Source organism: Moesziomyces antarcticus, assembly GCF_000747765.1.
Source record: "Moesziomyces antarcticus DNA, scaffold: scaffold_v10012, strain JCM 10317, whole genome shotgun sequence".
NCBI classification, from domain to species: domain Eukaryota; kingdom Fungi; phylum Basidiomycota; class Ustilaginomycetes; order Ustilaginales; family Ustilaginaceae; genus Moesziomyces; species Moesziomyces antarcticus.
Window position 1 is genome coordinate 180,634 of NW_014638998.1, and position 24,525 is coordinate 205,158.

Genomic DNA, 24,525 nt, shown 5'->3' on the forward strand with positions numbered 1-24,525 from the left:
CGCCAAGCAAGGAGGCCCCAATGCGAAGAACGGACGGAGTTGCGGCGCTGCGTCGAAGCGAGTTCGCCTCTCACGCGCTCGAAGACCAGTTTTTGCATGATTTTTGTTTGATTTTCATTTATTTATTTTCGGCTGCGCGGCAGGATGGCCGGCCGCGTGTGTGACAGCTGGGCCGACGCCGCCCGACTCACCCAGAAAATCCGTTTTCGTGGGCCTTGCGTCGACCTAAGCCGGCTTGCAGCGGCCAGTTGCGTCATAATTTGCTTCTTGCATTTTTTTCTTCATTCGCAGCCGCCTGCCTCTTTTCCTGCAGCAGACCCACATGGACTCACTGGCGCTCGCTTGGGCTTCGCAACGAGAGTGTCTCGTGTATGGCCGCCTGCCCACGCTGTGATGGAGACAGTGTTTGCTCGTCTCACCGACGGACACGGTCGGTGAGATCAGATGCAGATCTCCGAGACACTCGCTGCCGCTGCTCGGCCACCAACTCACGCGCAACGTCGCCCACACGCAACCCACGCTTTTGGGCGCAAAAAATAATAGCTGCACGCACGAACCGGTGACATCGACCCTGCCCGGCAATGAGACAAGTCCGTGTTAAAAAAAGGAAACTCAGTATGCCGCTGCGGTGTGGTCTGCGAAGGGTCGGTCTCTGGCACCCCTCGCACCCCTCGAAACCGTCCGAATCAGTGTTACACTCTGCAGACACTAGGTTGTGCTCCTCTCGGTGCCGGTCAGAACGGCTGTGCAGACCTGAATTCGAGGTCTCGGATCTCTCAGCACGCTTCCGCCCTGCAGTGGTCTCTTGGTTGCAAGTCTTTCGAGCCGCCCTGTGCCGACGCTTGCAACACTGTGCGAAGCGAGTGCCTCTGGCCCGCACTGTCCTGCAACTCCACTTGCAGAAGAAGGACAGTGGTCGACTTTGTCCTCCACAGGCGCGATCCTCCTTGTGCTGCGCAGCAAAGTGTTCACACTACTACCACCATCCTTGACAGCATAGCGACAAGATGGCGTCCAAGTACTCGCTCTCCGCCGAGCTGCCCGCGACGCGCAAGTCGCTGCGCCGCGGCAACACTCAGACTCAGTACGACCACCAACTCGGAGTTCTGCGCGAACAGGCGTCAAACAACCAGCCTGCAGAAGAGAAGATCTCGGTTACGCCACACGATGCTTGGGCTCAGCCAACGCCTCCTGCACCCGCCGCAGCGCGAGGCGGCCTCAACACCGCCGACGCCATGGTGAGACGTGACCTCTCTCTGCGTCGCGGCGTCAGCAGAGGCAAGGGCAAGGGCGCCGCCGCCGCCGGCGAGGAGACGGCGCTCAAGTCCGAATTCGACTCGTCCGACGTGACCTACGACGAGCGCGGCTACCTCGTGCTCAAGGGCGCCGACCGCTACGGTCTCACCAGCTCCGCCTTCTCCACCGACAAGACCAATGACGAGGGCCGCAAGCGCACCAACCGCTTTGCGTATCTCGAGGGGCTGCGCGGCGTGCTTGGGCTCCAGGTGCTCATCTGGACCTTCTTCCGCATCTTTGCACCCGCCATCGTGGCCGATCGCGACGTCGACGGCGTCTACCCCGCCGCGTTCGTCGCAGCTGCACCTACCTGGCAGACGGTGCTCCGAAAGGCGCTTTCGCCCCTCCTCTTCGACGGCGAGCTGCAGGCGGCCATGTTTGTCATCCTCACTGGCCGTGCCTCGCTGCAGACGTACATCGAGCGCCGTGTTGCCACGGGTCTGGCCGGCCCGGCGTTCAAGCGACCTTTCCGCTTCCTCATCCCCATGGCCGTCACGCTTGCCCTCGTGTCGCTCGTGATTGGCGTCAACGGCTTCCGCTACGCATCCGAAATGTCGAGCGCGCTGCAGAACCAGCACGCCACGCCTCCGGTCCAGTGGGGCTCGGCGCTCGAGTACTTCAACTCGCTCCTCTTCTTCTTCTCGTCGCCGCTCTACTTCAAGACGGCGCGGGCGACCACGTTCATCCCGCCGTCGGGCACCCTGTGGATCATCCCCGTCATCTTCCAGCAGACGTACGTGCTCATCATCCTCGCGTTTGCGCTGCCGTACACCATCATGCGCTACAAGAACCTCGGCATGATCCTGCTCATCCTCACCACCGCCTGGGTCGGTCGTTGGTCGTGGTACACGCTCACGGGCCTGCTGCTCGCCGAGTGGTCCACGGTCTACCTCCAGCTGCTCCCCGCAAAGGGTATCCCGCTCAACCGCCAGGGAACTCGATTCGTCCCCACGTGGGTGCCCGGTGTGGCGTTTGCACTGCTCGGTACCATGTTCAAGTACCTCTGGATCGCAGCAGTGCCGGCCAAGGCGAACAACGACATCATTGCCCACGTAGACGGCAACACGGGCAGGCTCAACTACGGCGTCGACCCGTCGCAGGTGGCGTTCCCGCGCTACGACAACTGGCTCTTGGCTACGGGCGTGCTGTATCTGATCGAGATCTCGCCGCGAGCGCAAAAGGTGCTCGGCAACCGTGTCTTTGTGCACATCGGCAGGTGGGCCTTCTCGATCGCCCTCATCTCGGGCACACTCATGCTTAGTCTCGGCAGCTTCGTTTGGCACCACCTCACGGCCAGCACCGCCCAGGGCGGCCTGGCGTGGACCAGCGAGGCAGGCATCCTGGGTGTGCTCTTTGTCATTCTCATCCCCGCAAGCTGCTTGCTCGCCGAGGCCTACTCGCGCGCTGTCGACGACTCGGCGCTCTGGCTCGCCAACTGGATGTTTAAGTGGATCCGCGTCTAGTTCTCGTATCTTGTCTTGTCCTTGTTGTCTTTCTAGATTCGTTGTTTGTCGCATTTTAATCTCGTTCTCTGTGAAGCTCCCGCGGCGGGTTATCGTGACTCAAACTTTGAGCGGGCTTCGATTGGTGAGCACCCCAGAGACCCACGCTGCGCTTGCCGTCGGCACCACACCCACACATGGCGTTCTAGTGCAATCCAAGCCGCGTAAAGCTATCCGAAGCTGCCTGTCAGTGAATTGCTCTACACGACGAGATTACCGAGTGCAGCCACTTGTGACTGTGGGTGGGTTCCCGGCTTCATTTGGCTCGGTGTCTGCATCCGGGGCCCTCTCATTACGTGCACGCCCGCATATGGCGTACGACCCACCTAATCAACGCCCCACGCGGCCCTTGATACTGTGCTGGCGTGCACCCACTCAGGGGTCTCAAAGCATGCATCTCCTGCTCGGGCCTCACTCACTTGGTTGGCATCAGCTCGCACTCATACAGCTTGTAGATCGACCTCTTCACTACTGCAATCTCTCGCATTCGTGACACTCCTTCCGATCGCAGACGATTGTCTGCCGTCTGGCGCCTGCACTGCCAACATCCAACCGTCCACCGTCGCAGACTCCAACGTATGCACCGCCAGCTTCTACCTCTTCCTCTTTAGTGTGAGGTGGGGACTCTCGCTGCCTCATTACAGAAGAAGAAGGACATCATTCAGTGCAGTGTGAAGGCAAGGAAATTGGCGACGTAGTCCTCGACTTTACCACTCTAGTATAGGGCGACAGCTCGCGTTGCCTCACGAAGGCACTGAACGGGCACTGTGATGCGCTGTGTAAAGGCAAGCCATTCAGCGCATCACCTCCGCGCTCATCGTACGAGACACCTGTGCACGACCTTTTTCCTGCCCGAGCTCTAACCTGGTCTTGGCTACGATGCATAACACGCCGTGTCAGTGATCATGAGTTGTACGTTCATGCAGAGTCCCACATGTGAAAGCGACGAACAAAATCGAGTGCAACGATAGCATACGAATTGAAATAGAGTACCGTAGAGCCCCCATCTAGCTCTGTGTCATTCATAGCGCACGCACAGCCCCTCCTTGACCATTAGGCGCACAGCGCCGCACTCCATCCCACCAACAAAGCAGGTACATACTGCCTTTGCAGTTCCCCAGCAACCTGGGCAGGCGTGGTGGCTCCCAGCCCGTCGGGCGGGATGCACGCCCCGCTCCGCTGCCGTTGCGGGCTCAGCGTGGTGGTCTCTGGACCGCCCCTCTGCCCCACGGACCCACAGCGCGACGCCGTGGGCGTCTCTTGCTCGCTACTGTGGTAGGGGGCCACACCATACACGGCCTGCCAAAACATCATGTCAAGTCAAGTCAGGTCAAGACCATCTGCGATCATTGAGTGTCAACATTTTTACCGAATGTGGATTGTGCAGTGCTGTGTCAAGGCAAGTCAATCAGCGCAGTGAGTAGTCGGGAGCGCTTGGCTCGAGCCGATCCAAAGATGGCTGTATCGGGAACTATTTCAAACCGATCGGTGATTGGCACAGCGCCGTTCAGCCAAGTTTGCTTCGCCGCAGAGCCTCAAGCCGGCTGGCTCATCGGAAGCAAGCTCATGATCAAGTGCAAAAGCACACAAGCAACGCTCAATGAGGAGCACAGTCAAGCCCTTGAAGCCAGTCAGTCAGAAGAATGAGGATAGAGTTATTGTCCAGCGCAGTGAGCACGCAGCGTGTGTCGAGAGAATAAATGGGATGGCTACTGGCAACGACCTCGAACACCAAGAATGAACAAACACGTGAAGGAAACGCTGACTAGCACGACTGAGGGATGGGGAATGGGGACGGGGAGGATCAAGACCAAATACAATATGCAAAATGAGAGCAGGGACGAGTGGGTCAAACAACGACAAGGGTGCGAGCGAGAGCAAGGAGCGGAACGGATGCTATGCAAGAAACGTCGACCGACCTCATGCAGCAGCCACGGGCGAGACGGGCGAAAAGATGCTCTCCTTGGCCTCCTCGTCGTTCTTGGCGTTGTTGTTGGCGTTGACGGCCGAGAGCGAGGTGACGAGCGTGGAGCGCAGCTGGCTCTGGGCATCCAACTTGGCAGCCTCGCGTGCGGCTTCGTCGCGAAGCAGTCGTCGTAGAATCTTACCCGAGGGCGACTTGGGGATGGTGGCGACCCACTCGATGCCTCCTCGGATCTTCTTGTGTGCGGCGACGAGCTTCTCCATGTGGGTGCGCACGCGCTTCTCGAGCTCCATGCACTCGTCGGGCTTGTTGAGCAGCGCGAGATCGCGCGGCACAATGCAGGCGCGCGGCACCTCGGTCATCTGGGCAGGGCACCAAACACCAAAGACGGCAACGTCGGCGACCTCGGGATGGCTGGTAATGACGGCCTCGAGCTCGGCGGGCGAGACCTGGAAGCCCTTGAACTTGATGAGGTCCTTGATGCGGTCCACGATGAAGATCTCGGTGTTGCGCATGACGGCGACGTCGCCCGTCTTGAACCAGCCGTCCTCGGTGAAGGCGTCACGGGTGGCGTCCTCGTTGTCGAGGTAGCCCTTCATGATGGTGGGGCCACGCAGCCAGACCTCGCCAGGGTTGCCCTCGCGGCCCTGCTCCTGACCGACATCGTGGCCCTCCTCCGAGACAAGGCGGACCTCGACACCAGGCGCAATGCGACCAGCAGCGCCCTTGGAGTTGGGGAGCTCCTTGGGACCCGAGCAGATGACCGAGGGAAGGGACTCGGTGAGGCCGTAGCCGTTGAGCACCGCCATGCCCGGGTAGCGCTTCTCGAGCAGCTCGAAGAGCTCAGCCGAGAGAGGAGCGGCGCCGCACTGAACGCACTTGAGGCTCGTCATGTTGTACTTTTCCGGAACGGGGCTCTTGGCGAGCTGGAGGAGGACGGGCGGGACGACGAGCGATGCGGTGGCGCGGTACTCCTGGATCTTCTCGCAGAAGAGGTCGAGGTTGAACTTGGGCAGGATGACGATCTTCATGCCGAGGTAGAAGGGGTGGTGCATGAGCTTGATGAGACCAAAGATGTGGTAGAAGGGCAGGAAGCCGACCTGGACGTCCTTCTGGCCAAAGTAGTCGTCGTGGGTGGCGACAAGGGCCATGACACTGTGGATGACGTTGGAGTGGGTGATCTCGACACCCTTGGCGGAGCCCGAGGTGCCGGAAGAGAACATGATGAAGGCAGTCTCCTTGGCGGGGTCCTCGACGCGATACGACTCGAGCTCGTTGTCGGTGAGCTGTGCGCGGAGGTCGGGTTCGCCATGAGCGCCGGTGACGAGCTCGTCGGCGTCGTCAAACATGAAGAGACCGTCGGTGGCGGCAGAGGAGGTTGCCGAGACGGAGAGGCGGCCCATGGCGGCCTTGGCCTGCTCCCAAGCAGCACGAGCGTTGTCCTGGCACGAGGGGTGGGCGAGGACGACGTCGACCGAGGCCTGCTCCAGCGACTTGGCGAGCTCGCCGACAGTCAGGGCTGGGTTGACCGGAGCAGTGACCAGACCGGCCACCTCGGCGGCAAAGACAAAGATCGGGTACATGGTGTGGTTGGGCGAGATGACACCAACGCGCTGACGGGGCTGGAGGCCGAGCTTGTGCCTCAGCGTCCACGCCAAGCGGCGCGCTTCACGCACAACCTGACCATGTCTGTCGTCGGACAACGATCAGACGTAGCAACCATCGAGATATGTTGGCGGCATCGTTCGATATCGTTCATCCGAAAATGAAAGCGCCGAACGAGGTATCGATCGGGAATCATCGGGGTCGTGATCAATGGCATCGGGTCGAAAAAACGAGGGTCCAGATGATGAAGGGAGAGCGAAAATGAAAAAAGTGAGGATTGGAGTCAGCATGCAGCTCGATCCTGCCGCGCGAATTCCCAGCTGGAAACGTGGAAACGATGAAGCGTTGGTGGCTAGTCTCGTGAGAATGGCTGCGGGCTTCCGACATCGCGTGGCTTTCCGTTGGCCAGGAAGCTTTGCGAGGACAGGCAGATGCTGCTTTTCCGACGTCACTCGCGCATGCAAAATTGCAAGCGGAGGTTGAAAAGCCAAGACGAGGGTGCACTGAAGGCGGGCGCAGTGTGGAGGACGAGCGAGGGTCTGAAACGATGGTGACGATCCCTCTGCGATCCTCGCTTGGAAAGCCACAGAGGAGCGAGCGAGCGTCGCCGGACCTCCGCCCGAAAAAAAATCCCTCGAAAATTGAGTGGAGCTTTGAGAGGCGAGCGAGCGAGCGCTAACTGAGGTTGAAAATTGGACTCGCAGATCGGCACGCGTTCTTTTTTCGCCCATCAGACGCGCGCCGTGGGAGCGGTGAGCGGCCGTGGCGCAAAGTGCATCTGAGCCCGTGCAGCGATCCGCGAGGGAGGGATCGACAGACGGTCTCACCGATCGCAAAGCTGAAGGCTGGCCGGCATCGGCTACGTATCTGCGCTTGGCGCCAACTCGCTCGTCCGTCCACTCGACACCAAACGTGCCGTGCCATCTTTGTGCGCGGACAACACGAGGCTGACAACGGCTCGCTGCCGGTCCCGCTCGCCATGAGTGCATCGTCGTCAGCGGGCAGGGAATGCAGGCGGTGGACCACCAGACACGACTGCTCCGCCGTGTTTGACAAGCGGCGCGCAGAGCCGTTGTTTGCGGCGTACAGACCGCGGCAGGGGCGTACCAGCCGCTCTCTCTCTGTGGCTTGGAACGCAGCGTCCTACATGCCAAAGGGCACAGAGGCGGTGGGAAAATTGCCGGGAAAAGAAATTCGCAAAAAAAGCCCGATTCGACTTCGACTTGGCCGTGTGCCGGCGCGCTCGCTGCTCTGCTCTGCCGCGCAGGGCTTGGACTGCCTCGAGCGGCTCGTAGGCCAAAGTGAGGTAACCCTTCCCACGATCTGAGCTGCCCCGTCTGGCGGGAGTCTGTCATGTCCTCCCACCGTTGGAGCGCTGAAGGCGACCAGGAGCACTGACGAGTGATCTTCGCCCTTGACGGCTGCTGCCTCTCTGCATGCAAGGTTGGCACAAGCCGTCCCTGCATGTTTGGCGCCCGTTGGGTGCCGTAGGTAGACCAGCGTCCAACAGGGTCCCGCCACGGCTCGTGGCCACGATGGCGCAGAGAAGATACAGTTGCAGATACAGCGAGAGGCACTGGCGTCGCAACAAGCCAGGCTCGAAAGACTCGATGCGAGCTGCGACGCCAAAAGGCAACGATCTGGGGCTGAGGCTGAATTCGTGAAAATCCCCTCGTACGACGGGATATTCAAGGTCCGCCGCCCGCATTCCTTCCTGTCCACCGCCTGCTCAAGGCAGAGCGGTTGTGGAGGATGCGGTCCAGAGGGTCCCTCACTGGCGAGTCTAGCCGCCTCGCGGCCGTGTGCCCATTGTGCCCGTCATCGAGCCGCGAGATTCACGGTCCGATACACCGAACGCCGTGGAGCAAGGCGCAGCCAATAGGGTCGTGATTCCGCCAAAGCCAGGGTGCTACCCCCGACTCGAGAATCTCTGGCCGTATTAGAGGACAAGACCACGATCGCGTGCGTGCGGATCAATGCCAAGTGCCATGGCACCACCCAGCGCGCATGTGGCGCACCATAGCAACGAGCGGCACAAAGCCTCTCGTCGATGGTGCAAAGCAAGCACCATGAGCGGGTGTGAACGAAGGGAAGGGAGAAGCCAACGGACCACGAAACAAAAGACCACCGAGCCACATCGAATGCGAGGCCTGGAGCGGAGCATGTACTTACGTGAATTGCTTGCCGTCCTGGCGGACGAACTGCACCTTGTCGGCGAGCGACGACTCGGATTCGGAGCTGACATAGTCAAAGATGTTCGAGTAGCTTGCCTTGGGCAGAGGCGGGTAGATCGAGGTGAGGATTTGAGGAGCCATGGTGATCACGCTGCTGCGATGGCGCGACGACGTGCGAAAGAGAGGGGTTTGCGTCTGCTTGCGGGCGGTGCCGAGAAAGACTTTGCGGCTGTCGAGTCGAGCCTGGCGTTGCTATGCTGTCGCTGAGTGCAAGCTTGTGCTCGGGAGGAGGGTCCGTTCAGCGCGAGAACAGATTCTTGTCCGATGAGGCTGCGATCGCTGAATGCAAAGGCAGGGATAGATAGACAAGCGAGCTGCGAATGACGGATGGGGATGGAGATGGAGAGGGGGAAGGGATGGGGAGGGGAGGATGGTGGCAGGGAAGGGCTATTGAATATATGGACCCAGTCGTGGCTGCGGGCACACGATGCAGGCCCACCAGGTACGGCAGGCAGGCCAGCTAGGCGAGGACGGCGGGGGTGCGGCGAGATGGGCGTGGACGTGAGCCTTCGAAAGAGCCGATGCGGCGGGAGCACAGAGCAGTGCCCTAAAAATTGCGGTAGGAACGAACGTCTTGGCCGCTGCAAACTGCCGAAACCTGCTGTGTGAGACCCGAACCCTGCGCGGATACGGTATCCGGCCCGCACGGCGACTGCGTCTTGCCCTGAGCCAGGTCCATACACTCTAGCCGCACTGCATCAGACTATGTGGCACCGAAAAAGGAGGTGCCAACGGAGATGAAGTTGAAACAGCTCATCAGATAGAACCGATAGGCACCAAGGGCGTCAGACCGTGGGCAGGCGACATTGGCCATCCGAACCAGCAATTCGGCAAAGCCAGCCGGGAACAAGCGCAAGCTATGCACCTGTTGTCGCCATGCTGTGACACAATCGCAACTCTGCGCTTTCGATAGCTTGTCAATGGATGTGTCTAGCCCAGCTTCGTCCTACGGCTTGCGGTGCACAGCGGCCGAATCGACGGCCGATAGGCAAACAAATCCACCTGTTTCAGAGCCACCAGGCCGCTTTCAGATGGGCGGCCTTTCCGTGGCCATTGTGATGCAAGCTGAGTGGATCGCGAGGACTGTTTTTTTGAAATTTTAGTATTTATTTTTATTTTTGGGCACGGGTTTCCCGAGGCAGGGACCTGGTGATGAGCACGCCGGCCGGATCGCTTGCGTCAAGCGAGCGCGATGCAATGTGGCTCAGCGGCGCAAGCCGTGTGGCTTTTCCGAAGGATGCGAGGAGGTGCGCCTACCTTGGTCTTGGGTCAGTACGTAGCCAGCTCAGAACTCGATTTCGGCTGCTCCTTGTGCGCATCGTTCGAGTCCTAGAAAAGCAGAGATGCAGGAAAAGAGAATGAAAAACAGATTGCTATTCCCGTCGGCCGGGCGGTGTTGGCGGCAGCGGGGCTGTGGCCGACATCTTGTTCCGCGGGGCGTCGCCTGCCCCTGTGACCGCACTGCATGAGTTGGAGACTGCAATTGGCACGCGCCCGCCAATGCCGACTTTTGCTATTGTTCAGGCTGCTGCGGATCTGTTTGTACTGCCGTGTGATGCCAGGCGGCGTGCAGCTGCAGTCCTCTTTTCCTGGATCTTTCTATACAGTTTGAGTTGGCGCTCGTCGGCAGCTCGAGTGCAGCGGGCAAGGTCGTGAGTTAGCCATCCAGTTTTGGCTCTGACCGGCAGTCGCAGGGCTCATGAGGATCGGCACTGCAGCGTCCGACCTCTCGCTTGCCATTTCTCTTTCGTCACCTTCCAAACAGTCTTCTTACCCTCGGCTAAACGGAAGGAGAGTGTTCATTTCCCCCTCTTCCGAGTGTCGGCCGAAGGCTGTTAGGTTAAAATTCGGGCGTCCACCTGCCTGCCTTCGGCTACTGACGATCTAGGCGGATGGTCGTCGGAATCCAGCGCAGGCTTGCGTCGCCCCTGCAGCGGCTGACATTGGCCGAGGTCAGAGCTTGGATATCGTCTGATCGTCTTCCAACGGTGCGCGCGATGTTTGGCGCGAGCGCGCATGATTGTAGGTAGCCATCGCAGTATATTCCCAATCGGTATGGCGAAGCGGTCACCACCTCAAAGAGCATGCGCCAAGTCGGCTTGCGGCAAACGAAACTCTGGTGGCATGCGGATCTCGACTAGCGATACGCACAGGCGCAGATCCGAGATGCGACCAACGGCTGAGGCTGGCCTTTCCAGATAGTCCAAATCTCAGCATCAGCCGCAGTGACAAACAGTTTCACACATGATTCGCACGAACATCGTGGTGCATGCTTGGCGTCGGCTCCGCCAGCAAGCCCACATGTCGCTGCTTTCGTGAGTGCGAGCTCAGATGGCCGAAGCTTGGAAGTGCGTGAACGCTTCTGCAACTCATGAGAATCGGTGAGACACGGGAAAGCTCGCCAGAACTCAATCCGATGCTCCGCTGAAACCCAGGCTTCAACTGTAGAAAACATCAACACAGTACTCTATCGATGTTGCGCTTATCACACCACGACGGGGAAAGGATGCTGATTGTGTTCCGCTTTCCGATGGTTCTCATGTGACACGAGCTAAAGCTGTCCGCCTTACCTCGCCTTCTAAGACAGAGTGGCGCTTCGCTTCATAGACGAAGTGCTAGTCGGAAAGCGGATCGAAAGGTATGCAGGGACACCGGAAATGTTCAAGCCGATGCTCCGAACTACGTCCATCTTGGTGTCCCACGACGTTTTCTGACCCGAAAGCCGACGGATTTTGAGACACGAGCATGTTTGAAGGCTGCCGTGCCAAGAGCACCGGATGGCACCGACTGGAACGAACCCCGGAGCTGAGACACAAATTGAGCGCTGCAGCGACAATGAAGCCGGCAGAGGGGCCGACGACCGTGCCGTCCGAGGCACGACGGCACACATTGAGCCGTACCCAGCTCTGTTGGTGGGCATCCGAGTGGGAGATTGGAGCAATTGCATTTTAGCTGCGGGAGGTACAATGGACTGGGCAGATGCTGCATCGTCATCAGCCTAGCGAAGCTCGTCGATGCAGCAGCGCAGCGAGTCTAGGCCTGAACTCGAGCTCTAACTCGCTGCTTTGCTCTTTGCATGCTTCTTTCGCCGGACAGGAAGAAGTTCTTGTACACTCAGCCCGGCAGCAGACACCTGAAACAAGAATGTTCTGATTCTTTGAATTGAAACGCCGCCCATTAGACTCAAGAGCAGCTCCCATGCTTGACGCGGTGCTTTGCTTCCATGGGAACGGTTCGCCTGACAGAGCTGGCGCTGCGCACAACAGATCCGGTGCGACACTTGGAATCCGGACGACGATGACGCTTGCAAAGCCGAGCGTAAGTTTCTGAGAGCCGCCTGGGCCGATCTCGAGAACCATAGCCTAGCGAAAAGTCACACCATTGCCCTCGTGCTTGGCTGGCCCTGGCCTAAACGGGCACGCGGATGAGCGGTGATCGCCCTACCAGTAAGCGAGCCAAGGCGACCTTTCTGTCGCGCCGCCGTGCACAAGCCCAACTTTCATGCGCAAAAGAACCCAGGAATTTTCTGTTTGCTAGTCTCACACACCTTTTTTTGCCCTTCCAAAAATCGTAAAGCGTACGCATCGACGTCACCGCGTGTTGCAAGATGGCGATGAGTTGGCGCGCGCGACTGCTTGGACAGATCGGAGGCTGAAATTAGAGCGCAGGCGCCGGCAAACCTCTCTGCGAGAGAAAAGAAGATTGCTCACCGCGCTTCCCTCGAGCGAGGTGATGATGCTGAGCGTCAGGCCTCGACTTTGCGCAGGAAAGCCGCTCCGACTCTCCGAAAGCTCCTTGCGTGTGCAGAGGTGCGGCACAGTATGGCCTGACTAGAGTCAACCTTCTGCAGGTGGTACAATTACTGCACAGAAGCTGCGAGCGAGCGCTGCAGACAATGGCGCGGCATCGGGTTTTGAGCATGGGGCGCTAGGCGTTCGGCGGCAGGCGGCCTCCGGGCGCAGGCGTACAGCGCAGTAGCGACACCGGCAAGATGCAAGATCTGCACGTCGCGGCACTCGAATATTGGCTTGGGGCTGCAGGCTGCAGGGGTCGATTCTCGAATGTTTGCGGCAGCCGCCTGCTGCACCTCTGGGCTGGAAAAATTTAATGTGCTCGCTAGTCCAAAGCGCGGTACTGAAAATCGCCTTTCTTTTCTTTTCATTTGGCTGTCGAGTCGATCCGTGCGTCCCGGATCATCGCGATCTGGGGCATTGTTCTCGGGAGGGCCCATGAAAATCCAGCTTTCCCCGTTCGCTAGCCCTGCGCCTCGCTCTTGAGTGCCTTATCCGGCGGAGCCTGATCTCGTGCCGAAGTGAACCCAGGCGAACAGATCGCTTTCCCGCTCCCCCACTTCATTGCCTGACGCCACGCATAGGAGTGAAGGAAGATTCCCACAGACCGTCATTGGGGAAAGTGCGTCGTGGATTGGACCCTTTTGTGCGCTCTAAAGATGGAACTGCCCAGCACAAAAGATCGGTCGGACATCGGTCGGACTTGCAATTCCCACTCATTTGGCGAGCTCTAAATGTCTCACCTTTGCACCAAACTTTTTCAATCTTTTCGCTTTTCTTTCGGATTTTTGGTGACCAAACTTGAGACTTTTGGCATCGAGATTAAACAGTTGCATCGCCCGATCAAAGATGCAGGTGAGCATCTTTCGTCACAGCACGCCCGCGTTTCTAAACTTGGACCGTCTGCTGCCTTGCCTTTTTCCCGCACAGCCTCGACCGGCAGCCTCGTGTGGTCAGGCTCGTATGGTCAACGGCGTGGGTTGTAACAACGAGGTCCGTCCGGCAATGTATGGTTGCTCCGGATTCTGTGTCCAGCGTGCCTCGACTCTAATTTGAGCTCGCTCGCCGACCAACTTGCGGTACATCGCAAAAGTCTGCCATCAGCACCACGCGGATGTGTGACACCGACCTGCATAGCCTGACGCTGCAACATCGAGATCGAGATCGATGCAAGATGAGAGTGAGATTGCAGAACGAGGGTGGCCCCGCCATCTGGCGCGCTACAGTAGCCTGCGTCACAGTCGCGTGGCAGCAACGAGGCCTTGGCGACACAAACTTGTTTCGCCCTATGTTTGCTTGGCGCGCTGCACGCGCAAGAGCGATGCCCCATGACGCGGATGTCGCTGCACCCTAGGGTTGCAAACTTGCGCCGACCCAAACTTTCAGAGGCCGGCAAACATGTTTCGGGCAAAGGTTTTTGCCGGGGCAAGAAATGCACAAGAGAGACACAAAAATCGGCAAACAGAACGGTCTTGCCTCTTTTCACGCAATCACGCAAAGGCGACACCTTTTTGTTTGCGGGCGCGTCAGTAACGGCAATCCTGGGTGAGCCTCCGCAGCAAGGACGTCAGCCAGCCCGGATCTGCAGCCGAGTCAATATGCCGCATGGCCATCTCGACTCGGCTCGTCTGCTGCCGATCTGCTTGGAAAGCATCGGTCGCAGGCGGACGATGCTCCGGCCCCCCCCCCCTTTGCACAGAAGTAGAGGAATGCCGAGCCCCTACAGCATCCGCACAGCATGCACGGAGCACGGCTTTCTTGCGCAGACGCTTGATCCTCGGTCCCGCTCAACCGCACTGACTCGCCTGTCTCCTTTCGGCTCGACGACGATGCCCCTTGCTCCCGACTGGTCGGTCAGGGCAGGGCCGAAGGGCAAGCGAATATCATGAGACATAGTTACCACGCTATACCATTGTGTAACAGGTGCTTTTGTTTTCAAGTCGATATCACAACTCGGTCGTTCAGGTAGCAAGCCGTCGGCCTTCTCGGCGGAGGACCTCCGAGATACTCTGGCTTTTCATGTGAGAAGAACTCGCCAGCCGCTGCTCCGGGAGCAAGGCGTTTGACCCTGGCTGTGAGTCTCGGCCTGTGGATTACGCTGCACGCTCGCTTCGACCCTGTTTGCAGGCGGCCTTTCCAGCGTTGCCCCGTCCTCCGCTTTGCCCGTTCGAGTGCGGCGTTTCCGCGCGCGCGCTCTCTTATAATACTCTCAGCCTGTTCTCACTGTGCGGGATCTAGACCTCTTTGCAGAAATCTATCGGCGGGACAAGTGATGTGAGATGCCGTCAGACAGCAACGGCAGCTGCAAGTTCCCAGCCGTTGAGCGGGTCGAGCTCGCCCAATGTGCGTCAGGACAATGACCTGGCTGTACCAGCGTGACTGCACAGCTTCTTCTTTTTTTAATGGATTTATTTGTGTCTCAGCTAAAAATTGAGTTTACCGCAAGTCCGGTGGGGCTCAGTCACCCGGGTGCACGGCACTAAGCTGCACTGCACCCTTCGTGCATGCTTGGCTGCGTTGCAGAGACGGCGTCCGCCTTAGTCCATTGCGCCGGCGTGCATGCGGGCGCTCCTTGCCAGCGGCGCCTCTCTAGGAAGGCAGCGTGAACGTTGACCTGCATCGCCTGATTTGCTCTCGGCCTCGCCATCTTTCGCCGCCTTTTCCAGCCGACATGGATACAGGACAGCCGGCTCGCTGGCCACGAGTCTCGCCTCGTCGCCTCGGTTCTCCCAAAGCACTGGAAATCGAGGTGATCTCAAGCCGTGAGACATCCCGCAGGCAGCAAGTCATTGCGATCGCATTTGTGTCTTGCTCCCCTGACGTGTGTGTAAGGCCGCAGCCAGTCCTTCTGCCGGTCCTGCTGCTGCTGCTCGTAGCGACTCCCCTCGAAACCGTGCCGACTATTTCCAGCACTGTTTCGCATCGTTTCCTAATGTGCTACTGAGCCACGCAGGTCTCAACGCATTGCTGAGTCGCGCCTCTGCCGACGTCCTCCCCCTCAACCTTGGCCCACCTGCTAGAACTCAAGCACGCACCTCTTGAACGCCGTAAGGTCATAGCGCCTCTACCACGCTCATCACGATCGTCTGACGCAGCCGGGTCAGGCCCCTTGACACTTCCTACGGCACAGCTGTGCACGGTCTCGCAGGATCTGGCATGAATTGAGCTGCACGACGCCGCTCAATCTGCTAATTTCAGCCTCGCTTCCTCCTCCTTGCCTTCGCTGCACGCTGCCTCCCTGGCAACCGCCTCCCCTCAACTCCGTACCGTGATCTCATCGTTTCATGCCAGCATAGCCACCACCACCAACACCCTCGTTCTCTTTGCCTAAAAGCTTATCGGTTCTCGCGGATTCGCTGCCAGTCCTCCCACAGTTCAATCTTTCAACCTCGTGGATCGACAAACTTTTCTCGTGTTGCCATCAAATCGCTCGGTTGTACTTCTGATCTGCATCCGCTCGGACCGTCGTGCATGTCATTTGGCCTCGACGCAAGCACCATCTCATTTGGTAAAGGGACACCTCCCCACCACATCCTCGGCACGCTTTCTTCGTCCGACCGCACTGCATTGCAACCATGTCGGCATCACAGACTAGACAGGCGACTGCCCTGGACCCCCGCAGTGGAGTTCACTCCTTTCATGCGATCCCAACTGCTTCGACACGGATGATCGCACAAGCTTCCGGTGGAGCCTCTCAACTCCTTCCTTCCTTTCCATCACGTTCCCCCGCATCCAATCTTCCAACATCCTTGCAATCCTCTCACTCCAATCACCAATCCGAACCGTCCTCTATAGCACCTGGACGTACAGCCTTAGAGTTCGACAGCTACGCTTCGTTCTTCGACGGCTTCGCATCACACAAGTCCCACGGATCAGACGACGACCACGTACAAGACTCGGACGTCACAGACGCTACGGACCGTGCTGGCACTTTCAGCCTCTTCGGTACTTACGACGACGAGGACCTCCAAGATCTACGCGCGCTCAGCTTCACCAACTCGATCAGGATGAATCTCGAAGCTCTCAGCCGCAGTGGTGCGGACCACTACGCACTCAATGCCGACGGCTACGAGGACCCCAACCTGCACTACGGCTCCAAGTCGGTCGAAGACACGTCCGACGCCCGCTGGATGCAGAACTCGTATGCACAGCTCATCTCCCAACTGTCCAACACACAAGTAGGAGCTGGTCGCCTCTCGCACGATCGAGAGCGCTCGCCAGATGAGCGATACTATGAAGGCGAACCTCGTTACTATCAGGGCCACGACTACCAGGAGTCGCTCACACAGCGCACCAACTCCTCGAAAGACACGCCGCCCACGGCTAGCCTGGCTTCTGGCAGAAGCTCGAGCGATGCCAACGACGACGATCTCAGGACGCCTCCTGAGCCCAGCTACGATGCTTTCGAGCCGTCCATGGAGCCGGCTCACTACCATCCTAGCCCTGCGCATCAGGAGCATCGACCGCCTCTGTTCGTGCAGCCAGCTCGACCATCTGCTTCGCCCTCCTCTGCCTTGCCGATGGCCGGCCAGACCGCTTCAAATGTTGGTGCTCAAGCTCCTCAACTCGGTTCGCCATTCCAGCCGTCGCAGCGCCAGGCACAGCAGCCGACTCGGTCTCTGCAGCGTCAGGAGCTCCAGCAGGTTTTTTCGCGCTACGAGATCAGTGATGACTCGGCGCTCGAGATGCTGAGCGACGATGCTGAGGCACAGAGACGTGCAGCTGGCAAGGCGAGGATGATGCCGGGTCAGTATGCCGAGTCGAACAGCGCCACCGCAGTCACTTCTCCGGCGCAGTCGGCTCTTGGCCACGCCAGGCGCAGGTCGTCGAACATGACCGTGTTCGACCCCAGCAAGCCCTTCACACGCCTCGGACCGCAAGACATTGCCTTCAGCGCAGCTAATCTGTAAGTGACAACGCACAACGACGCCCGAGGTGGGATGGCGACGCCCCAGGTGGGCTGGCCATGTGGACCCATCATGTGGAAAACTTGGATATTTTTGGCCGCCTGCCACGCGTCACAAGAACACCTTCACCGCCACATCATGCGTGACGCCGAAACTGACGCCAACTTGCCCTCTCACCTCTTTTTTTTTTTCAATCCAAAAAATCTTGTGATTTTGACACAGCCCGGAGCGCCGACTGACCGCAGACGACTGCGCCGACATCATTGTGTCGCGCCATCCCACACTGTGTGATGCTCCCCTGCGCGAGTTTGGCGAGGACGGTCAGCCGCTGCCTCCGACCAAGAAGCAGGAGACAAGCGAGGAAGAGCGCGCGGCACGCAAGCAGGCGCTGAGTGTCAAGTTCTGCGCCAAGCAGCGCCTCTCGCTCATCAAGGCTATGATTCTGATGGAGTCGCGCTCCGCCTCCTGGAAGCGCGTCGGGCCATTCAATGCGGCCAACGCCAACAATGCCACGGGTGTCGATCCGATCGACGCCCCTGGTGCTTCGTCGCACGGAGAGCAGGGCGTAAGTCGTCTGCCTCCCATGCCGAGCCCATGGTCCATCGAGATCCGCCACGAGCAGCTCGACGTGGCTCAGATCAAGGGCAAGTCCAAGAAGTCGATCGAGCTCGCCTCGCTGCGCACCAATGCTCTTTGCACAAAGTGCGAGGGTTCCAAGCTAGGCGCCTGCCTCACTTGCAAGGCCGAGCAAGCCGACGAGTGCTTCTGGTGCTCGGGTACGGGCCGCGAAAAGACGCGCGCCCAGGCATGGTGTCGTCGCTGCCAGGGTGCCGGTGTGCTCAAGTGCAACACCTGCCACGGTTCGCTCAAGTCGGACTGCCGATCGTGCGAGGGAACGGGCACGGGAGAGTACGGCTTCTTCGTCGACGTCACGGTCAAGCGAGTAGAGATGCCCGCTGTGCCCCTGGCCACGCTCTTCCCTCAGCTCGACAGCGCATCTGCTTCGTTCCAGCCCAGCTACGACGAGGTCAGGGCAGCCGCGAAGCTTGCTCTGTGGGACTCGATCACCAAGCTGACCGAGGCGAGGCACCACGCCGTTGCTACCAAAGGCGGCAAGTCCAAGAGCAAGGATATGGTCCCCGTCATGGCCGCGTGCGTATGGGAGAATTCCACGTCGCATGTGGTTTCCGTTGATGTTCCACTGGCAGCCAAGTTCAAGAAGGGCGCATCGCCCGCCCTACGACCCGAAGGCCTGCAGAGGAAGATTCCGACGCAGAGGAGGTTCTTCACCGTTCCCACCGACGCTGATCTTTGCTCGGTCGAGCTTTCGGAGGAGGAGGTCAAGAAGATCGTGCACGATTCGATCGGCGACCACGCCATCAGTGGACGCGGACCTTCACCCACCCTTCCTGACTCGCGCGGTTCTTCGGGCTACGCCCTTGGCAGCCCGTACGGCTCTGCTACGCCATCGCCACCGATGAGCCTGTCCGGCTCGTCGTCCGCTTCGCTCGCCACACCGGACGAGGGCGCCGGCATGTCGGGCTACTCGACCCCTTCCAGGGTCCCGAGCCCGCGCTCGGACCTGCCTCCGGCCAAGCCAGCCGCCAAGGAGTTTGTGCATCGCCCCAGCCCACTCTCTCAACTCGCCGCGACCACGCCCGCAGGCTCGGCGTTCTCGGTCCAGACGGACGCAGCAAGGCTGAACAACAATCAGGGCAACGGCTCGCCTCGCTCTTCTCCCGAGCACTCCCCCGAGGGGAGCTCCGGACCAAAGCCCAGGAGGCCCTCTGCAGGCCAGATTCTGAGCAAGAAGCTCAGCTCCAACATCCTCAACAAGCTCAGCGCCCACAGGGGCTCGGTCTGATCGCGGCCAAGTCGCCCTCTCCTTCTGCTGCTTCTCTTCCTTCCACCGCGTCTCTTGCGGATCAGCATCAGTACCCACCCGTTCACATAGATCATAGTTTTGTCGCTCGCTTTTCATTGTCCCTCCTGCATTCAGTTCAACATCGTACCGTCCGTAATCTCAGCAACCTCTTCATAGAACCCTTGTCTCTCGTCGCGCTGGCTCACCAGTTCAGCGTTGCAAGTGAGCACGGCAGCGGGACTGTGAAGGTGCGAAAAAGTTTTGGCTTCAACTTGGCACACTCTAACATGTCAAATCTTTTCCCTGGGTGTAAGACCGAATTCCGAGAAATGGTTGAAAAAGTGCGAGCGGCGGTGGAGAAAAAGTTTCCTCTCGGATTCTCAGGCGAGGTGGGCGAGCTTGAAGGCATTAGGCATTGGACCGCGCTCACATTCACCCTTGCATAGCACCTCATCAGCAGCCGTCTTGATCCGCCTTCTACAAGACCGCGTTGCTTTTGACGACACTTCAAGCCCCAAGATGGATCTCTTTGCTGATGCCGGCGATTCGTCGGGCGCCCAGGTGGACATCCGCACCAAGCCTGAGGAATCGCTCAACCACTTTACCGTCAACAAAGACTTTGCCGAGCGCTACCTGCACAACAAGCAGCGTGCCGAGCTGCACCAGCTCGAGGCCAAGTACGGCAAAGATGCGCTGTCGGATGGCAGCGATGACGACAGCGAGACGGACAGCGAGAGCGACGTGACCGAAGATGAGGACGGCGACCAGATCAACGCCAACGTCGACGCCGCCATCTTCCGCACTCTCCAGCGCATCCGAAACAAGGACGCCGCACTCTACGACTCCAAGACGGACATCTTTGAGCAGGAGGCAAAGGCAGCAGAGGAAGCCGCGCGCCGTTCGGGGGCTGCTGCATCGACATCCAAAGTCTCGAGCACGACAAAGAAGAGCAAGAAGCTCACGCTGCAGGACTACCAGCGCCAGCGCGTGCAGGAGCTCATCGAGACTTCGGAGAATCCTGCCGAGGCACTTGCGGATGCCACCACAAGCGACCGCGCGAAGGGCCTTCAGGACGACGACGATGATGACAAGATGCCGTTTGCACAGGAGCAAGAGGAGCTCCGCAAGCAGGTGTCGCAAGCTTTCCATGCAAATGTGGACGAAGCCGATGATCTGTTCGTCAAACGCTCCGAGGCAGAGGGAAGCAACGGCGGCTCGTATCGCGATGCGGTGATCGCCTCCCTAGGACCTGATGCCAGCGAGGACATGGTGCGCGAGGCCATCCGACGCAATCGCGAGACCGAGTCGTCCGAGGCCGTCGCATCTACCAGCACCGACCCCAACGAGCAGAAGGCAAACGAAGACTTTCTGCTCAACTACATTCTCAACCGTGGCTGGATCGACAAGTCGGCAGAGGAGAGGCCGGCTAAGCCACGTTTGTCCAAGTCGCTCCTCAAGTCTAAATCTACCGATGCGACAGAGGACGACAAGCAGGACGACGATGAGGCAGCAGGCGACGGCGCAACGTCCTCGAACGCATATGGGCGCGATTGGGAGGCCGAGGCTGCCGAACTCGAGTCGGAAGCTTCGTTCGACTCGATGGCCGACGCGTTCGAGACGGCCTACAACTTCCGATTCGAGCAGGGCGCCGAATCGCTGACGATCCCGACCTACTCGCGAACGTCCAAGGACTCGGCGCGACGCACGGACAACACACGCAAGCGCAAGCGAGAAGAGCGCGCGGAGCGCAAGGAGGAGGAGAAGCGACACAAGATGCAGGAGCTCGCGCGGCTCAAGAACCTCAAGCGCCAGGAGATCGTGGACAAGCTCAAGAAGCTGCGCGAGGTGACTGGGTCGAGCGTCGAGGATCTGCAGGGTCTCGACCTCGAGGGTGACTTTGACCCGGACGCGCACGACAAGGCCATGCAGAAGGCGTTTGGCGATGGCTACTACGAGGGCGAGGACGGCGACGAGAAGCCAACCTGGGACGACGACATCGACATTGACGACATCATTGAGGAGCACGAAGCTGCCACGGCCCCGGCCAAGAAGGGCAAGAAGGCGAAACCCGCGCACGACGCCGACGAGGACGACGAGGGACGCATCGAGATGGATGCCGACTTCCTCGACGGAGACGACGGTGGGGAGCAGGGAGCGGCTGGATCCAAAGAGGCAGCTATCCGCGCACGCCTGGCGGACAAGAAGCTGAGCAAGAAGGACCGCAAGAAGCTCAAGAAGAAGCTCAAGGCGGCGCTGTCCAAGGGCTCGTCTGCACCAGCCGACGGCTCGGACTCGGAAGCCGACGGTGTCGACGAGTCCATCATGGACGCCGACCGAGCCGGACCGTCATCGATGCCGACGTCTGCAGAGGACAAGAAGAAGATGGCCAAGGACATGATTGATTCGTACTACAACCTCGACTACGAAGACATGATTGGCGACCTGCCCACGCGCTTCAAGTACGCCCAGGTGGCACCTGCCGACTACGGCATGTCGGCCGTCGACATCTTGCTCGCCGACGACGAGCAGCTCAACCAGGTGGTGGGACTCAAGAACCTCCAGCCCTATCGTCGCGGCAAGAACCGTCCGATCGACCTGGGCAAGCGTCTGGGCACGTTCCGAAAGGAGGTCTACGGAAACACCTCCAAGACGCCCGACGGTGCCGACAAGCCGCAGAAGAAACGTCTGGGCAAGAAGGAGCGCAACCGTCTCAAGGCCGCCGAGTCCGAGCCAACCAAAGACGCCTAGTTGCACCAGTACGATTCGTCATCATCAGCATTGCAATGCAGGTTTTACATTCTTTTTCATCCCTGTTCCCGTCTAGACCTGCTAGGCATGTGTGTTTGTGCGATGGATGCTTACGCGCGCAGCGAGACGGTGGCGGGCAGCGGGTCAAGCACGTTGAGGACGCCGATCCAGCGCTGTGGATCCGGACGCGGCATGGGACCTGCCGAGGAGACGTCGAAGCGGTCGAGGAAGAGCAAGCAGAAGGCCTTGATCTCCGCCACTGCCCAGTAGCGACCGGGACACACGCGCATGCCGAATCCAAACGGCGTCCAGGTGCGCACCGTCTCGCCACCGATCTTGAACGGAGCCGGACGTCGGTCTGTCTCGAAGCGCGTCTCGTCAAACGGCTCAAGAGCGCCGTTATACTTGATGCCCTTGCCCTGTTGCTCGGGCCACCACTGCGGGTTGTGCTGGCTGTCGTGGACGTTCCAAAAGAGGAGCTGGAGCACGTCGCCCTGCTTGAGCTGCATGGGCACGATGGTGTTGTTGGGGCCGAGGGTGCGAACGACAGCGTCCTGCAGGCAGAAGCGCGGCACGTTCTGCGCACTGTACACGCGCAGGACTTCGTTGACAATGTTATCCAGCAACGGCAGGTTGTCGCCCTTGAGCAGGTCCGGGTTGGCAGCGATCTCGCCGACGGTCTTGGGCGCGCCAGTCGACTTCCTGAAGGTGTCGATCTCGGTGCGGAGACGCTGGACCATGTTGGGCTGCTGAAGGAGGAGGCTGATGATCCAGGCGCCCGAAAGAGGCGACTGGGTGGATCCGAGCCAGGTGGTGCGCACACAGATGGCGACGGCATCGCGGTGCGAGACGCCATGCTTTTGCTCGAGGTCGGCCATGAGTTCGCGCACCTGGAGCGAGCACTCGGACAGATGCTCGTCGATCTGCTGGAGCACAATGTTGAAGAAGCTGTCCCGCGCGGTGAGCGCTTCGGGAGGAGGGCAGCCGCGGGAGAAGGCGTTGAGCTCGGCGTCCCAGATGCAGAACGAGGCATACTGACCCTCGGGGAACGACTTTGTGAAGAGCGCCTCGACGGTGGACTGGAAGAAGCACACGCGGAGCTGCTGGAAGAGGTCGGAGGTGGCGCCGGGCTGCATGCGCTCGAATTGCCTCTGGACGGCGTCGACGAAACGCTGCTGGAGCGACGCGAGGCGGGAGCCGGAGAAGAGGTGCGACGAGTGCTTGACGTTGATCCCGCCACCCTCGCGAGCGAGCCAGTTGCCGGTTGTTTCCGAGATGCCCCACATGGGAGCGGCAAAGATGTGGAGCGGGCCGATGTCGAAGTGTTCGGGCTGCTCGATGACATCCTTGAGGGCGAGTGCGTCGCCGACGTAGACGCCCGAGCCACCCGTCGGCTCCACCATGCGGAAGACGTTGCCGTAGCGTTTGCGGCGAGCCAGCCAGTTGTCGCGCACGTTGCCCTGGTCCGGCACGCCCGTTTCTGGCGATTCATCGACGAGTGGCGGGCGCTGCAGCGATGCCGTGTCGGTGATGCCGCGCGATTTCTGCTTGAAGAGCAGCAGCACGACTGCGACTGCAGCAGCCACGGCTGCAATCCAGACGGAGGTGCCGTCGATCCGCAAGTCAATCATGGTAGGAAGCTGGCCGACCGCGATGGTGGTGTGGGAAAGGAAAAGATGTAGAGAGATAAGGCAGCGTTGGGAGAGGCGCTGTCGGAAGGATTCCGAAGCTCGCCCCTAGGCCTTTATCGGATCTGCCTCCTCAAGCCACTCTTGAGGCTCTGCAAAGGCGGAACTGCGAGATGCTTCCGGGCGGAGTTTGCGTTGCGTCCAGCGGGAAGCGCCGCTTTGACGCTGCGTCTTTTGCCTTGGCGCTGTACGGAAGCTTGATTCCCGACAGCCTTCGGGTTGCCACCGCCGGTGCTTGTCTTCCGGACGCACGGATGGTGCGGACGCGGTCTTGCCTCCGCCCAAGCGCCAGATCCAAGCGCTCCTCCTGCTTCCGCCCGCACTTTTCTGCGGCTGCACGCGCTTATTTAGCGACCAGGCAACTCTGTCTCAGGCTCGCCCTGACTATTTTTATTTTATTGTGCCTTTCGGCTAGCGGACTAGCGCCCACATGTACAGCCAATCGTAGGCTCACCATTTTCCAAGCTTGCGGATCCCTTTGATGGCCGGGTCGACCGACGTGGGAAAGTCATCCATCCATGGTGCGGATTCATGTTCGTCAGCTTAGACGGGAGCCGACGACAGCAGAAGCCAGCTGCTTGGCATACATGACAACAATGAGCCGCACATGCGCAATTCACTTCCTCATGAAGAATGAATTGACTGCAGTCGGGGCAGATCTAGGTTGCAGCGCAGATGGGATCTGCGTGCAATCTTGAAGCAGCAGAAGAGGCGCCGGGCGCCCCGAGAGATTTGAGTTGAATGCTCTTCATTTGTCTGCAGCTGGACGCGTCAAGCAGAGCCAGGCTGGCTGCTCCGCCATGGAAGGGCCCCTCGGGATTCGGCGTCCGGGTCTCGGAACACGAATCGGCAGGCCACTCCAAATTCGCGGCTGACCACGGCCAGACGCTGCCAAATTTCTTCTTCTTCTGCTGCCCCGAAGAAAAAAGAAGCTGGACCCTTCCGCTGCTCGTTGGCTATGTGGAG

At 59.6% G+C, this 24,525-nt stretch overlaps 5 protein-coding genes across 5 annotated transcripts; 3 read left to right on the top strand and 2 right to left on the bottom strand.

Annotated features, from left to right (window-relative positions):
* Nucleotides 1-1,007: 1,007 nt before the first annotated feature.
* On the top strand, nucleotides 1,008-2,759 carry PAN0_012c4461 (uncharacterized protein; the record flags this gene model as incomplete). Its single annotated transcript, XM_014799998.1, has 1 exon — nucleotides 1,008-2,759. The coding sequence occupies one exon, from the start codon at nucleotides 1,008-1,010 to the stop codon at nucleotides 2,757-2,759; it is 1,752 nt and encodes a 583-aa protein (XP_014655484.1).
* A 1,959-nt stretch (nucleotides 2,760-4,718) lies between these two features.
* PAN0_012d4462 (acetyl-CoA synthetase-like protein) lies at nucleotides 4,719-8,642 on the bottom strand (the record flags this gene model as incomplete). The annotated part of the gene is made up of 4 exons (XM_014799999.1): nucleotides 4,719-6,411; nucleotides 6,874-7,300; nucleotides 7,415-7,470; nucleotides 8,500-8,642. The coding sequence occupies 4 exons, from the start codon at nucleotides 8,640-8,642 to the stop codon at nucleotides 4,719-4,721; spliced, it is 2,319 nt and encodes a 772-aa protein (XP_014655485.1).
* A 6,381-nt stretch (nucleotides 8,643-15,023) lies between these two features.
* On the top strand, nucleotides 15,024-15,394 carry PAN0_012c4463 (uncharacterized protein; the record flags this gene model as incomplete). Its single annotated transcript, XM_014800000.1, has 2 exons — nucleotides 15,024-15,101; nucleotides 15,185-15,394. 2 exons carry the CDS (start codon nucleotides 15,024-15,026, stop codon nucleotides 15,392-15,394), a joined length of 288 nt encoding a protein of 95 aa, XP_014655486.1.
* A 533-nt stretch (nucleotides 15,395-15,927) lies between these two features.
* PAN0_012c4464 (protein KRI1 homolog) lies at nucleotides 15,928-21,871 on the top strand (the record flags this gene model as incomplete). The annotated part of the gene is made up of 4 exons (XM_014800001.1): nucleotides 15,928-17,258; nucleotides 17,482-19,117; nucleotides 19,259-19,272; nucleotides 19,570-21,871. 4 exons carry the CDS (start codon nucleotides 15,928-15,930, stop codon nucleotides 21,869-21,871), a joined length of 5,283 nt encoding a protein of 1,760 aa, XP_014655487.1.
* Nucleotides 21,872-21,981: 110 nt separating this feature from the next.
* Nucleotides 21,982-23,502, bottom strand: PAN0_012d4465 (7-alpha-hydroxycholest-4-en-3-one 12-alpha-hydroxylase-like; the record flags this gene model as incomplete). The annotated part of the gene is made up of 1 exon (XM_014800002.1): nucleotides 21,982-23,502. One exon carries the CDS (start codon nucleotides 23,500-23,502, stop codon nucleotides 21,982-21,984), a length of 1,521 nt encoding a protein of 506 aa, XP_014655488.1.
* Nucleotides 23,503-24,525: the final 1,023 nt, after the last annotated feature.